Here is a 14,552-nt window from a genome sequence, read left to right on the forward strand (position 1 = left end):
GAAATACAATTTCTCTCATTATAGAAAAAAAATTCTTGTAGTAATGAATTTTTGCTTTTCTGAAATAGTGGCAAAGGAGGAAGCCCTGCCTTTAGCCCTTCCCATCCATTGCTCCCTTTGAGACAAAAGCAACAAAAATCTTTACAGGGAGAAGACAGCCCTGGTAAGTCTACCTTGAATTTGCATCTCAACAGGCAATGACCATCAATGTCAATACAGTAATGAATAAAAATATAAGTTCATATATGTGAATGATGTAAAATTGAATTAAACTGCAGTCGGCCAAGTGGTAAGCGTGTTTAGTTTGAGTAAATCATCTTTGTTTGCATTAAAAGATGTTAAAGATCTTTACAAGAAAGTTACTGGATTTTTAAAATTTCTTTTCTCTGACAAATGAGCTTATTTCTCAGAATCCCAAGTGCAAGAAATTAAGACTAATAATGTCAGTTCTGTGAAAAGAAAGGAAAAGGCCACTTGTCAAATGTTCATAAGACTAGCAAAAGTCTGAGGAAGTAAGATTGTCATCCAGAATGACAAACTCACTCTAGTACTTGACATGTTTTGCCTAAACATTTTTTTAAATACTGAAAATCCAGGTTTTATACTTAGACGGAGGTGCTCAGAATTTCTTTTCTTTTATCAGCAAAGGTACCAACCAAACATTCCAACTGCTTAGGCTCTAACAACATGCAATGAGCAACATGCAGTGAGGACTTTCTTTTCCTCCTTCTCTCTCTCTCTCTCTCTCTCTCTCTCTTTTTTTTTTTTTTTTTAAGGTTGGGGAGCTGATGGGGGAAGGCGAATTGAACAGTTTCATGTTTGGAAATCCAGCAGTCAGATATGTATATGTGGTCACTTTTCATTGTTTCTTTTTACAGGCTTTGACTGTGTCTGTCTTTGGTTAATATTTCAGCAAATCTATTTTCTGCTGCCATCTTTTGGTGAAAGACTTTAGTATGTTTGCTGTTAAATAAAGTAAAAGTGCTAGTTTAAAGACCATTTCTAAACAGTTAACAATTAAAAAAATATTTCAGGTCATCGGCATCGTTCTAATTCTCTGACCCGTGTTGACGGGCAGCCACGAGGTTCAGTTCTTGCATGGCCAGAGAGGAAGCCCAGGTAACAGATGCATTTAAGTATTACAGTACTTTGTAATGAAAGGATAGTGTGACAATCTCATTGTAGTAGTGTGGTATCACCTCCTTAGAACTGGACCAAGAGTCACTTAATTTTGTTGTCTTTTAATTTGCAGAGATGTCTGATTTTAGAGTTGCAATTGAAAATACTTTAAACGTGATTTTCAGTAAGCACTGTTGAAAATTTAAGTATCTGAAGTTGCTACTTAGTATTTATTGCTGGTCACTTTTGATACAGGATACGTTTTTCAAACGGAGCAAAAATTTTAGCTGTCTATATCGTGGCCCTTAGTTCAACAAATTGTAACTTTTTGTGCTTAAGCATCAGTAGACTGTTCTTGTCTTTTCTAGGCCTCTGTCTCAGCCAACACCATTTGCTCTTCATCATTCTGCCAGTAGTGATGTGGACCCTGGGTCTGGTGATAGCATTAGCCTGGCTAGATCAATCAGCAAAGACAGTCTTGCTTCAAACATTGTTAATGTAACTCCAAAAAATCAGCCCCATCCTCCGTCAGTGAAAACTAACGGGAAGAGCTTGCTGAACAATGTTGAAATCGAGGATGAAGATGAAGAGCTTATTGCAATAATCAGATCTGAAGAAAGGCCAAACCGTGGTGATCTTGAATTGCAGAATGTGTCAGCCAGGGTGCCCAGCATAGTTGCAACTGCATGGTCTCCAAAAACAAATAGCGAGACTTCAGAAAGCAAACCAGACAGTTTTTACCTGGAGCCTTTAATGCCTGCAGTTCTAAAACCAGCAAAGGAAAAACAGATAATCAATAAAGAGGATGAATGTGGGGAGGGGAAACAAAGGAGTTTTATAACCAAGAGATTAAATGAGGGACACTTGCCTTTGATCCGCAAGAAAACAAATAGCAGTCATGGTGACCATGACCTCAATAGGACTTTTACTCCAATTTCTAGTTCTGATTTCACTCCAGTTGCAGATCCTAGTACTGCAGACGCGGTGGCACTGGTGGAGGCAGGGTTAGAAGCTTCCAGACCTTTGGCTAGTAGCAGTTTAGATCCTTCCACTCAGGAGCTATCCACTGGAGGATTTTTTCTTCACGCTGCTAAATCTGATGATGACCTAGCAAGTAAAGTCAATGTAAGTTATGTGAAAAGTCTCAATTCGCATGTTTCGGATACTACGTGGACTATGGTGAGACAGGACTCTGATTCAGATCCCTTAGACCTAGAAGATGCTGAACAGGATTTGGTAGTCATAGATGACCATCCTATAGTCACTAAATACATTGGTGAGGAAGAATCTGCAAAATTGCAAGAAGATATGAAGGTAAAAGAACATGAAGATAAGGATGACGCTAGTGGACGTTCCAGCCCATGTTTGAGTACAATTTCTCAAGTCAGCAGTGCGTCAATGGCGAGCGGGAGTGTCCGAATGACCAATTTCGCAGAACGAAAGCTTCAGAGACTCAATAGCTATGAAACAAAGTCCAGCACAAGTAGTTCACAAAAGACCACGCCAGATGGATCAGAAAGCTGCCCAGCACCACTGACCACATGGAAACAAAAACGAGAACAAAGCCCCAACAGACAAAATAAAGATAACGTTAATCTTTTGGCTTCTGAATTGGTGCAGCTTCATATGCAGTTGGAAGAGAAACGAAGGGCAATAGAAGCTCAGAAGAAGAAGATGGAAGCCTTATCAGCAAGGCAGCGACTAAAATTGGGCAAGGCAGCTTTCTTGCACGTTGTTAAAAAAGGGAAATCTCCTGATGTTCCACAGCCACTTAAACCAGAACATTTTGCAAAAGAATATTCTCGGCACAATGGTGAAGACTTAGATGAAGTTTCCTTGGGTTCCAAATCCGAGGAGTTTCTTGTGAAAGAGGAGGAAAGAGAAGAAATGCTTAATGATTCTCAAGAAGTCACAAAAGCAAAAATGCAAGAAAGCATAGCTTTTGCTGAGCAACATAAACCAAAAGACTCTGCTGCTATACATGATTTGGAAAAAAGTAAAATCATTTCTGTTGCTCTCCTAGAAGACAATGTTACTGAAGTGGATATAAATGAATGTGATCTTTCTATTGAAAAACTCAATGAAACCATCAGTACACTGCAGCAGGCTATATTAAAGATTTCTCAGCAACAAGAGCTACTTATGAAATCTCCATCAGTGCCATTACCAGGAACCAGAAGTAACTCTCAGGACCAAAAGGTGAAACCATCAATTCATTTTGTCGAGCCTCTGTCTCCAACTGGAATGAACAATCTTCGTAAACCACCTCGATTTGGTCAAGGAAGGAGTCCTCGATCAGGAAGACCTGCTGATCTGAAAGTCACTAAAGACAGACCACAAAATTCAGCACGTGTTAAAACCCCAACACAAAGTCTAGAAACCTTACCACATTTAAGACCATTTCCATCCAATAGCTTGTCAAAGACACCAACAGAAATCGGCTTGGAAAATAGTCCTGATCATGGAAGTGGTTCTCAAGAAAAGTGTTTCTTTGATACCTATAGACTTCATGATGAGAGCAATCAGCGGGCTCTTGTTCTCTCCACCTCCAAAGATGCAAATATTATTTCTGAAATGAGCAAAGAGGTGAATAACAGCTTCAAGGAAACAGAGTTGAATTCTTCTGATGGCTCGGGAAAAGAAAATGTCCCGGTGGATGAGCCACTGAGAAGCAAGGCTAATCTCATTGAAGTAGACTTGTCTGACTTAAAAGCTCCAGACGAAGGAGAGCTTGAAAGCCAGGATAGCTCTACGGATATAATTAGTGAAGGTGATCAGAAGTCTGGTGTGGGTTTTTTCTTCAAGGTAAATATGTTACCTTTGTATATTTGGTTATTGTTACACATTTGCCCAGCATTAGAACTTTTTCTCCACTTCAATCTTCTGACGGAAAGCAGTACATTCTGTTTGCGATATTAGGATTGTAAAAAACTGCATTAGAAAAGAATTGCTTGTGGAGAAAAAAAGTTTTGGACTTAACGTATGAAATCCTGGCTCTTGTTAACTTTACTAGGAACCAGGATTAACCTTGCTTTTCCTCTCTTTCCCTTTGATGTTTTTTTTTTTTCTATCTGAGAAACAGAGAAACATGTAAATACTTAGCACAAAAGAATCACAGAATGCAATGGGAAGAATTTACTGTTTTGAAATCCCAGCTTTCTGTGAACCTTTTTCAACTGAAAGAAAAAATTCTCACGGAACATGGGTGTCTAGGAAAAGTCTGCTGAACGGGTTTGAAAACTTGTCAGGGAGCTGAGAGTCTGAACTGGGTTTTTTTGGCATTTGCACCCAAATTTCTCCGATTTTGAGCAGCCTAATAGCCTAAAAGTCAAGGGCTCTAATGGAGAGTTTAGTGGAATGGCTGTAGATGCAAGTAAAAAAATGTGTCTACTCCTTCTAGTGAGGTTCAGAACTGCTATCGGAACATGTAGTATCTTCATTTGGGCTTCGCAGTGATTATTGTAAATACCTCAAATGTGCTGACCTGACAATACTTTTTTTTAAATTTCTGTTTTGAGAAAGTCGAGCTAGGCTGTCTCAGTCTCAGTGAATTTGACTTCTGCTTTTGTGTAGCATGATTAATATTGACTCAAAGCTTATCATTAAGCTGGGGTTATTTGTGCTGTCCATCCTAGCCCACACAGTAGTTGCATTGTACTTTGCAGTTTTAGAAGGTTTTGTGCTGGTTAGGCATGCTTAAAAACATGTTAGACTACGATGAGACCCCCTTTTTATTTTTTTTTTCTCTTCTCACAGACTTAAGGAAACACTAAAACTCTCTCTTACATTAGTCTTGCGCAACAAAAAGTTCAATACAGTTCTGAGTTACACTCCTCAATTCTGACAATGTAAAGATTTCCAAAAGTAATAGCTTATGTTTTCCTAAAATCTTCCTGGAATCCTCAGCAGCCTTGGGATGTCCCGCTTAATATATTTTCTTCTATTCTTTAAAACTCTCTATCCACGTGAATTTTGCAGGATGAACAGAAAGCAGAAGATGAGCTCGCGAAAAAACGTGCAGCGTTCCTTTTAAAACAGCAGCGCAAAGCTGAGGAGGCTCGGATTCGGAAACAGCAGTTGGAGGCTGAAGTTGAACAAAAAAGAGATGAAGCTCGGTAATAATGTGTGGGAAAGAATACTACTTCTTATCTTTAAGATGAGGAAAATGATTGTGTTGAATATAATGTTGTGTTTGCTTTTCAGTCGCAAAGCTGAGGAGGACCGAATACGGAAAGAAGAGGAGAAGGCTCGAAGAGAACTTATCAAGCAAGAATATCTAAGGAAGAAACAGCAGCAAATTTTGGAGGAGCAAGGGCTTGGAAAGCCCAAATCAAAGCCCAAGAAACCCAGGCCAAAGTCGGTCCATCGTGAAGAATCTTACAGTGATTCAGGGACAAAGTGTTCTTCCACACGTAAGAACTTTGATTCCTTTGCTCTCACTGAGTCTGCAAATCTGCTTCAACAAAATGTGCTTCACATTTTCTCTTTTATTTTGTAGCCGATAATTTGAGCAGTGCTCAGTCTGGTTCCAGTCTTTCTTTGGCCTCAGCAGCAACAACTGAACCTGAAAGTGTTCACTCCGGTGGCACGCCGTCTCAGAGGTAAAGAGATAGGCTTAATTTTATTTTTTTATTTTTTACTGTGTTATGAAATAGTGTTGGGATTCAGTGTTGTTTGCTTCAGTTCACCGGCATAGAGGCACAATAGTAATTGGTGAATTCATTTCTATTTTATGTGGCTGCCAACTCTGATGTTCTGTACAAACTTGCAATTTTGTTTCCTTTTCTCTCAAAGGAATAACAGAATTTTGCTTTGAGAATCTGACTGGTTTGGGGGAGGAAAATGTACAAGAGCCTGTTCTGTTCAGGGTCAGTGACTGGGAAAGTTATTTAAGATTGGAGGAGGAAAAAAACCAAACTCTTGGCTTTTTTTTTTATTATTTTTATTTTTATTACCCCCTCCCTGCCCCCAACAGAGTTGAATCTATGGAGTCCTTACCCATACTGAGCAGAAATCCGAGCAGAAACACAGAAAGAGACTGGGAGAACGCTTCAACAGCATCTTCTATTGCTTCAGTGGCGGAATACACAGGTGACTGTTTTGTTTCAGTTTGAGCATTTGTTATCAATAGCAGGTCATAAAAAGCTGTGGTATATTTGATGGCGCACATTGCTGTTTTTAAGAAGTTGTCGGGTGTATTTGGTTCTGTTTAGTATCTCTAAAAGTAAGTTAATGTACAAAAATATTTAAGGGGAGGGGTTCACTTTGATGAATGAAAATCTTAATGTTCATGAATGTAGGGCAAATAATTTTTACTTATTTATTTTCCTTAGGTCCAAAATTATTTAAGGAACCCAGCAGCAAATCCAACAAACCTATTATTCACAATGCTATATCTCATTGCTGTCTTGCTGGAAAAGTGAATGAACCACATAAGAATTCAATATTAGAGGTAAACATGAAAGTACAAAATTAGTAATGCACTCACAATAAAATGTATCTGTAATGCTCACTTCATAATCCCACTGATGCATTGTAGTGAATGCCATTTCCTAAAATGCACCTGTATTGAGAATCCCTTACTTCCCATGACTGCGTGGACTTACGGATAACGATCCCGCATTAAAGAGTTCAACTCGTAAGTGTATAGAAGGACTGAAAAATCATAGTTCCCGATCTAGTGTTTCAAAAAACTTTAAACGCTTATTCAGCTATATGTGAAAGCTTAAAGCTTGGCATAATATGGGAATTTTCACTGTGAACAATCTATATATATGTTTGGTTTTTTTTAATGCAGGAACTAGAAAAATGTGATGCCAACCACTACATCATTTTGTTCCGCGACGCTGGCTGCCAGTTTAGAGCACTTTATTGCTACTATCCTGACACTGAAGAGATCTACAAGCTGACTGGAACAGGGCCAAAGAGCATCACCAAGAAAATGATTGACAAACTTTATAAGTACAGTTCGGACAGAAAACAGTTTAACGTGATTCCAGCCAAAACCATGTCTGTCAGTGTGGATGCTCTTACTATTCATAACCACTTGTGGCAAGCCAAGCGACCCGCAGTGCCAAAGAAGACTCAGACTCATAAATGACACTGAGTTTTTGGGGAGAAGGTTGCTGAACGGGATTGCGTCGAAAGAAGACACGTTTACCATTTTCCTCCAGTGTGGTATGAGATGTGCAGAACCATAAACATTTTTTAAGAAGCTTCTAAACAGAAACCGTGGATGCAAGTTATTAAGAATGAAGGAACATTGCCAGTGTTTTTTATGAATGATAAATCTGCTGTTACACCCAATGCGAACTACTGTGGCTTTCAACTGATGAGGGACTGTGCATGTAGCAAGATCTTTAACAAGTGGATTTCCTTTTACTTGAAGCTTTTCATCGGTACAAATTGGGAATAATTCAGTTCCGTTTCCTCTCCGCCTCATTCCCTCCTTTTTCCTGTCATTCTTAAAGTTGGCAAGCTCCGAACTTCAATAGAAGGATTGAACAGATCTTGGGTGAAGTGTTTTGGGTTTGGTTTGGTTTGGTTTTTTAAACAGTCTTTAGGGAAATCTTCCTTTCAGACTTTTTTGAGGAACTGTTTAATACATCAAATTGTTGTACTGTATCTACTGCCAACGTAAGTCCAGCTCTCAGATTTCTGAAAAACGCCCCAACTTGTGCTGCTCAGAACAGAGTTTACTTGCAGTATCTGTTTAGGATAAGCATTGCAAGGATTGCAAAAGCCAGTCTTTTTTTAAAAAAATTGTTCGCAAAGTTAAAGATTTCTGGAATACAATCATGAAGAGGCATACAGGTGCTACTAGCTGGAATATGCCTGACTGAAACTTAAGGCGAGCTGAATGGATCACAGTTATTACTGATTTCAGTTTCAGGTAGTGTCCTAAAGATTCGTTTGCTTTACTAAAGATGGATTCTGGTAGGTATAGAACATTTCCACTCTGAGCACGCTACTCCTGTACGATGGTGCACTTAATGATCACAAATTTTAATGTTTTTATTACATCATGAAATGTAATTCTACTTTCTTTGTCCTGTCTTTATTCTGAATGAGCAGCATGCTCTAAAATGAAGAGTGTGTTATGTTTTTTTATTTTGGGTGATATATTAATATATATTGATTTGTTTTTCTCATTTAAAAGCAATTTTTAAGCAGAGACATTTGCATTTGTTTCAGAAGCCCAAATAAGTCGAATGGCTTGGATTTCTTTTCATGTTGAAATATTAAATCTTGAGTTATGACCTTAAATGTCTTTGTGTTTCAGCAGATTAAATTTTTGTCTGTGGTAACAGGGTATATTTGCAGTTCAGTTCCATTTTTTTTAATATTCCCATTTCTCAGTTTTGGCCCCGGCCAGACTTCTGAGTAGGTTTCTGTAGCTATTGCCTAATTTAATCTATTAACGTGCGCCTGCTACATCTGGTTTGACACTACTGCCCGAGGGTCGTGTAGGCTTATGACTTTGGTTTGCACATGTTTACTTTTATTTGAAGTGTTACTTGAATATGTATCTGTTAAGTGCAAAAGGCACTACACCATCCTAGAGATGAACTGAGCTCTAAAGTACAGTACAGTGTAATTATTAAACTTTGAGAATAATGGAAGTTACAGAGTTATGTACATAAGGGGAAAATAGGGTACGTAATAAAGTGCTAACTAGATAGAGCAAAGTGAAGGTCTTCCATTGCGGTCCCTCCATTTTTCCCCCTTCCAGTACTCCTTGACTAGGCTGCTGCAGCTTTGTAAATTATGTTAGATAGTTTGCTGCTTGTAAATAATTAAAGGCTTTATGGTTTCTAAAGTGCTAAGTATTAAACACCGTCATGAGTGTAACTTTTGTTACCATGCTTTTCATGCTTGTGCTTTATTTCTCACTGTTTGATATTATATACCATATTTATTTTATGAAACACTGAAATTTAATAAAAATCATTAACTGATTTCCTTTTTATTTCATGTGTACTTTTGTTGTTGTGACACTTCATCCCCTCAAAGAACTAATATGCTTTAAAGATGTGCTATTCTGTGTTTAGTTGTGCTCTTAGAAAGCTTCACCTGTGAGTAGCTGTAATAACGTTATGACAAGAGCTTAGTTCTCCTGACCCTGATTGCAGCGTGCAAGAATTTGACCAAAAGGCTTTCAGAAAACTGCAAAGTCATTTAACAGTCTCTTTAAGGATTTATTTCCTCGGTCTTCAGACTCTCGCATCTGGCTGGTGGGTTTTCTTTGATCTGTGTATTCGGTTAGTGACAGAGTTTGGGAAGCACCAAGAGAATTTCTTTTGTTGGGCTCTTCAGTATTAGCTTGCTTGTGATTTGTAAAGACAAGTTGCCTCTAGAATTTAGAAATAAGCTGGTTGTTTAAGCTTCAGAACGAATCCATGTTGGTCGCACAGAAGTGAAATTTGCATTCTCAAACCCATAGACTTTTCCAATGCAGAAATAATTTCCTGTGACCGTACAATAAATTTTTCAAAGAAGATAGTCCTTGTTTGTAGAGATTAATAAAAAAAAAATCAGCGATTCCAGTGATTTGTACTTTTCTGTATTGCATTCAGGCTGAGATATCGCTGCCCATAGAAAGGACTGGAATAAAAGAAGGCGATGGCACCTTCAGTGTCCTCCTGGATCTCAGTGCGCTAGATCAGGTCCTTATGTTCCCTGCTGCAATGGGGCTCGTTTACTGCTGGAAACAGTAGGAGGTGACATCCATTCGGAGAGGGGGAGGAGGCCGGGAGTCCCTCATCTGCAGGCAGCGTGTAGTCCCAAGTCCCAGGCTGAGGATCATAGAGGAGTAAGTCATTTTCTAAGAGATGAAATTCTCTGAAAGACTGATAGTCTTGAGTTATTGAAAAAACATTTACTCCAGTACCTTGGCAAGGAATATGGTGTATTAATTTAGTCTGGAGACAGGAAGAGAGAGAAGCTTGTTTGTAAGAATGTAACATAGAATTTGGGGGTGAATGTGCAGAGGGACAGGGGAAAACTGTAGATGTGTGTAGGCGAATGCAGACGGTGTTTTGCAGAAGGAAGAAAAATTTGTTTTCTTAAATAGGTTTTGTATAATCCAAAAGGTCGATTTAAATGTGTTCGCTGCTTGGTGTCAGCCCAGGGTGCAACGTGCTTGTAAGACTGTGGCTCCATATCTTTGTTAGTGTTGGGTTTTCTGTTAAGTTTATCGAATTCTGAATACGTAGGATTTCTAACTGTGGTTTTAGTGACATCATGCTTAATGCTTCTCTTTCAATGACTGAAAATCATTATGGGTAGGAATAGTTAGGCGATCTGTACGCCGATAACCGTCGTGGAAGAATGATGCCAACATCTTATTTGCTGATGTTACTTCTTCTAAAAATCGCTGCTTAGAATATGAAATTTTGTCCTTTCCACAGCCACTTGAGAGTACTGTGTAAATAGCCTTACAGTTGAAACGCGTGGGAAGTTATCGGTTATTTCAGTAGTGTGGTACTATGCCGTATGTCTGGGTGCCTCCGGTAGATAAAGTAGAAGTAATTTGTCAACCTGCAGCTTAAGCTGTTTGTTTAGTTTGCTTTTCACCAGGATTAATTGGAGCCAGGGTTGTTCCCTTTTAGCCATGTAAAAGCAAGCAGAACTGGCTTTGGCTAAAAAAAACCTTCCGGCTGCTCACAAAGGTTCTCGTTGGGCGCCTGGGCAGGAGGAGGGAGCGGGAGCTGTAGGTACAGCTACCGTATCAGCTTTTCCTACGGACTGGAGAAGGGGAGTAAGCTGTAATAGCTGCCTAAAAACAGGTGATTTTCTTTTTTCCCCACTGACTTTTCTAAAGATGTGCCTAAGCCGAACAATCCGTAAGCCTTTCGTAGCGCTCCCTGGGAATGGACTGTGGCGCTCTCGCTGTGCTTGCTCTGAGCTAGAGAATTAGCTTCCCGTATGGAGTAGTATGAAAGTAGATCTGTCTTTGACCTCTCTCGGTTTCTTACTAGTGTTTCTTACATGTAGTAAATACAAGAATGTACATCTTTAAAGTGCTTTTAAATGCAATTTCTTTTTCTCAAAACTTTCATACATCAGTCTGTTGTGTATTTACGCGTGCTGTTTGCATTCGTAGTTAACGTGTCTTTGTCTCATTTTCATCGTGCTCTCCGGTAGAGTAAGAGTTCAAGCAAGGATAATCTGAGTTTTGAAAAGACTGACTTATTTTGAAAACCTTAATGCAGTTCAGCACGATGTGCTGGGCTGCTAGAACTGTTGAGTGTGCAAAAAAACAAAATCTGATTTTTCTCCCCACTGCACTGGCGAGTTAAGAGCGTAGAAACCGGTGATCTCTCTGGAGTTTTCCTTTACTACAACCGATCGTTTGGGGCTATAGTATAAAGTCAGAGTAACATGAATGAGTTCTCAGGACTTGAATTTTCCATTCCTTTTGCTTTCCCCCCCCCCCAAGCCTTCAGAACTGCTCTCTAGAGGCAGTGTCAGAACACTCAAAACCCCCTCGCTTGGTATTTTTAATATTTTTTTTAAATATAGCAACAAACACGATGTGTCGCCTTCGCTCTGAACTGACTGTCCTTGGAATTCGGCATCTGTTGTGCTTCCTGACAGCAGGATCACACCTGGGGTTCTTCAGTCGTACATTAGCATAGCCAGTCTTTATCATTGTGTATTAAGCTATTATCCATGCTCTGCTTATCCAGTTAAATAGCTTTCCATTAATTAGGGTTTGAAATGAATTCATTTTAAGCAGTTCAGCGAGATGCCAGGTGGCTGCGTCCTGGTGTGACCGAGGATGGCGGTGGTGGGGATGAGTCCCAGGGTACGGTTTCTGCAGTGGGTTTTGTGGTTAGGATGCCAGACAGAAGCTGAATTCAGAGACTTCGGATGAGGCTGTTTTTTCTGTGACACTCCAAGGACACTCCTCCAGAAAGGGACACGCAAAGAAGATTTTTGAGATGGATTTTGTACCCGTTTTTACTGCTGTTACATAGGCAGAACTGGAGAAATCTGTGAAGTATTTTGTGGGGGAGGTGTTTTGTGTGTGCTGCTGCTAAGTGCAAACTTTTATATAATACTCTTGAGGACAGTTTGAAATTGAGATATTCGTGTAGTCGACTTGAGTATATTTTTTAGATGTCTAAAATACATCTTTCAACACATTAAAGCCAAAAAAATTGAATTCTTGTCCTCACATTGATCAGATGTTCTGTTGTTTAATTATATATACTGAGTATTAAAAATGGGAGAAAACGTTTACTTCATCTTACCTCTGTAACTTTTTTTTTGGTGTTACATGTACATTATGATATGCTTAAAATTTCGACGGATGGCAAGCCTGGTCATGGCTTTAGCTTTAATGCGTCGTTGCAGCAACCACGGAACATCGATGTGACGCATCCCAAGAGATTCCCCACAGGTAACCATGAGCGGTCGCAGTATGAAGGTGCGTTTAATCCGCCTCTGTCATATGCTTCAGAAACTAAGAGAAGAACACAGTGAATCTTGACTTGTTTTTTGAGAAAGGGATATGACATGCTTTGTTAGAGTCCTTTATCTCACGCAAATCGTCAGGACAAATATACCAGAATTACGAGTAACTTTCACATCATCAAATGTAAGTGTATTGCCCGCATTGCATTGAAAATTTTGCAATTAACTTGAGATCACCATTCAGACGACAGACTACTATTACCATGTAGTAAGTAAAAAATATTTAGTTTGGGGTTTTTTTAATTTTGTTTGGATACATTACCAATACAAAATTATTATATAAGCCAAATATTTCCCATATGGTTCTGAGCTTTTTGTTTGCAGGTATATTAAGGTTTATTTTGGGTTTAGGGGTTTTGAAGATCTCAAAATTCCAGTGTGCATATGAAAAGGTATTTTTGCTCTTCTGTTCCAAGTGGTAAGTTAAACTCTTATGTTAAAAATAAACCCGAATTTTTACCAAAAATGCCATTCCTACCACTTAAACTTTCTTAAATAGGAATACGTTGTTTGTTTACTCTTGGCTTGGTCTGTTAGGGTCACCATTAGTTATTTGTCAGTAATTTGGGGATTTTTGTGTGTGTGCATAAAAGAATTGAAGACTGTAACTACAGCGTTCTGCAGAGTTAGGCAAGGTCCGAGTTCTTTGCAGTAGGCTATATTAATCCATGTTAATGTAACAGTATTTTAAAGACCTTTCGTATAAGTCTGGCCTATATTTAACCATTCATTTAGTACTTATATTACGATTGGGAAAATTTTGCTATTTAAAAAAATAAGCTAATGCCTTAGTAACAAGAGCTTAATTTTTCACATTCATGTTCACATTTCGCAATCTGGCTAGAATCTCTTTAAAACTGTAAGGAGATTAAATCCTGATATATGAAAAGAAATTCTCTGTCTGTATTCATGCAAGCATTTCTTTGCTTTGTTCCCTAGATTTCCCAGGAAGCCTGGCCTCAGCTGTGCTTGCTGCAACCAAGACTGGAGTTACCCATTCTACCGCCTTCGGCAGCCCCCGTTTGCAGCCTAGAATCACAGAATCGTTTAGGTTGGAAAAGACCTTTAAGATCAGCAAGTCCAACCGCTAACCCAGCACTGCCAAGCCCAGCACTAACCCATGGCCCTCAGCACCACATCTCCCCGGCTTTTAAATCCCCCCAGGGATGGGGGCTCAGCCCCTGCCCTGGGCAGCCTGGGCCAGGCCCTGACAGCCCTTTCGGGGAAGACATTTTTCCTAATATCCAACCCAAACCTGCCCTGGCGCAGCTTGAGGCCGTTCCCTCTCGTCCCATCGCTTGTTACTGGGGAGAAGAGACCGACCCCCCCCGGCTCCAGCCTCCTTTCAGGCAGCTGCAGAGAGCGATGAGGGCTCCCCTCAGCCTCCTCTTCTCCAGGCTGAACCCCAGCTCCCTCAGCCGCTCCTCGGACGACTTGTGCTCTAGCGCTTGTGCCTGTCACACGCCTCCTCCCTCTAGCAAACAGCAGCATTGCAAGGCCTGAACCTGGAGCCTTCTCTCCCCGCAGAACCCTGACAAAGCTCAGTTTGTATCAAAACAACTCAATTTCTGCTTCGTGGCTTTCCAAACCTGGATGGTCAGAAAATTGTTTGGTGTCTCTGAATGTTGTTCAGGAAATGGGACCCAATATGTTACCCAGTTTCACTAACCTGACCATGCTGAACTTAGCAGGCAATAAAATTAATGAGATTGCAGGTGAAAGCCTGAAGCGTTGGTCAAAGCTAACTTTGATTTATCTGTCTGGTAATATCTACTTTATCAAGAAATGTGTTGAGTGGGATATCTCCAACGGTGAAGCTACAGTCCAAGGAACTGTTCATGTCCTCTTCAGGATTTGGGATTTTTTCTGCTAGATAGTAAATAGTGCAAGTTCAGTGCTCTGGAATAAATAGGAACAAAGTAACTTCAGATAATGAGAACTGGCAAAACAAG

At 39.7% G+C, this 14,552-nt stretch overlaps 1 protein-coding gene across 5 annotated transcripts in view; it reads left to right on the plus strand.

Moving 5' to 3' along the window:
- CAMSAP1 (calmodulin regulated spectrin associated protein 1) overlaps window positions 1–9,078 on the plus strand; it is a 37,648-nt gene extending 28,570 nt beyond the window's left edge. For all 5 annotated transcript variants that reach the window (XM_087752936.1, XM_087752935.1, XM_087752933.1 and 2 more), the window contains 9 exons: window positions 69–163; window positions 1,035–1,119; window positions 1,488–3,924; window positions 5,098–5,234; window positions 5,323–5,531; window positions 5,618–5,720; window positions 6,095–6,210; window positions 6,453–6,571; window positions 6,917–9,078. In XM_087752936.1, coding sequence (XP_087609062.1) covers window positions 69–163; window positions 1,035–1,119; window positions 1,488–3,924; window positions 5,098–5,234; window positions 5,323–5,531; window positions 5,618–5,720; window positions 6,095–6,210; window positions 6,453–6,571; window positions 6,917–7,219 — 3,604 coding nt within the window. In that variant the 3' untranslated portion in view covers window positions 7,220–9,078. The remainder of the gene's footprint in view (window positions 1–68; window positions 164–1,034; window positions 1,120–1,487; window positions 3,925–5,097; window positions 5,235–5,322; window positions 5,532–5,617; window positions 5,721–6,094; window positions 6,211–6,452; window positions 6,572–6,916) is intronic.
- The last annotated feature ends 5,474 nt before the right edge of the window (window positions 9,079–14,552 follow it).

Source organism: Nipponia nippon, unplaced genomic scaffold, assembly GCF_047370975.1.
Source record: "Nipponia nippon isolate SJK-2023a ecotype South Korea unplaced genomic scaffold, ASM4737097v1 scaffold_16, whole genome shotgun sequence".
In the NCBI taxonomy this organism is placed as follows: domain Eukaryota; kingdom Metazoa; phylum Chordata; class Aves; order Pelecaniformes; family Threskiornithidae; genus Nipponia; species Nipponia nippon.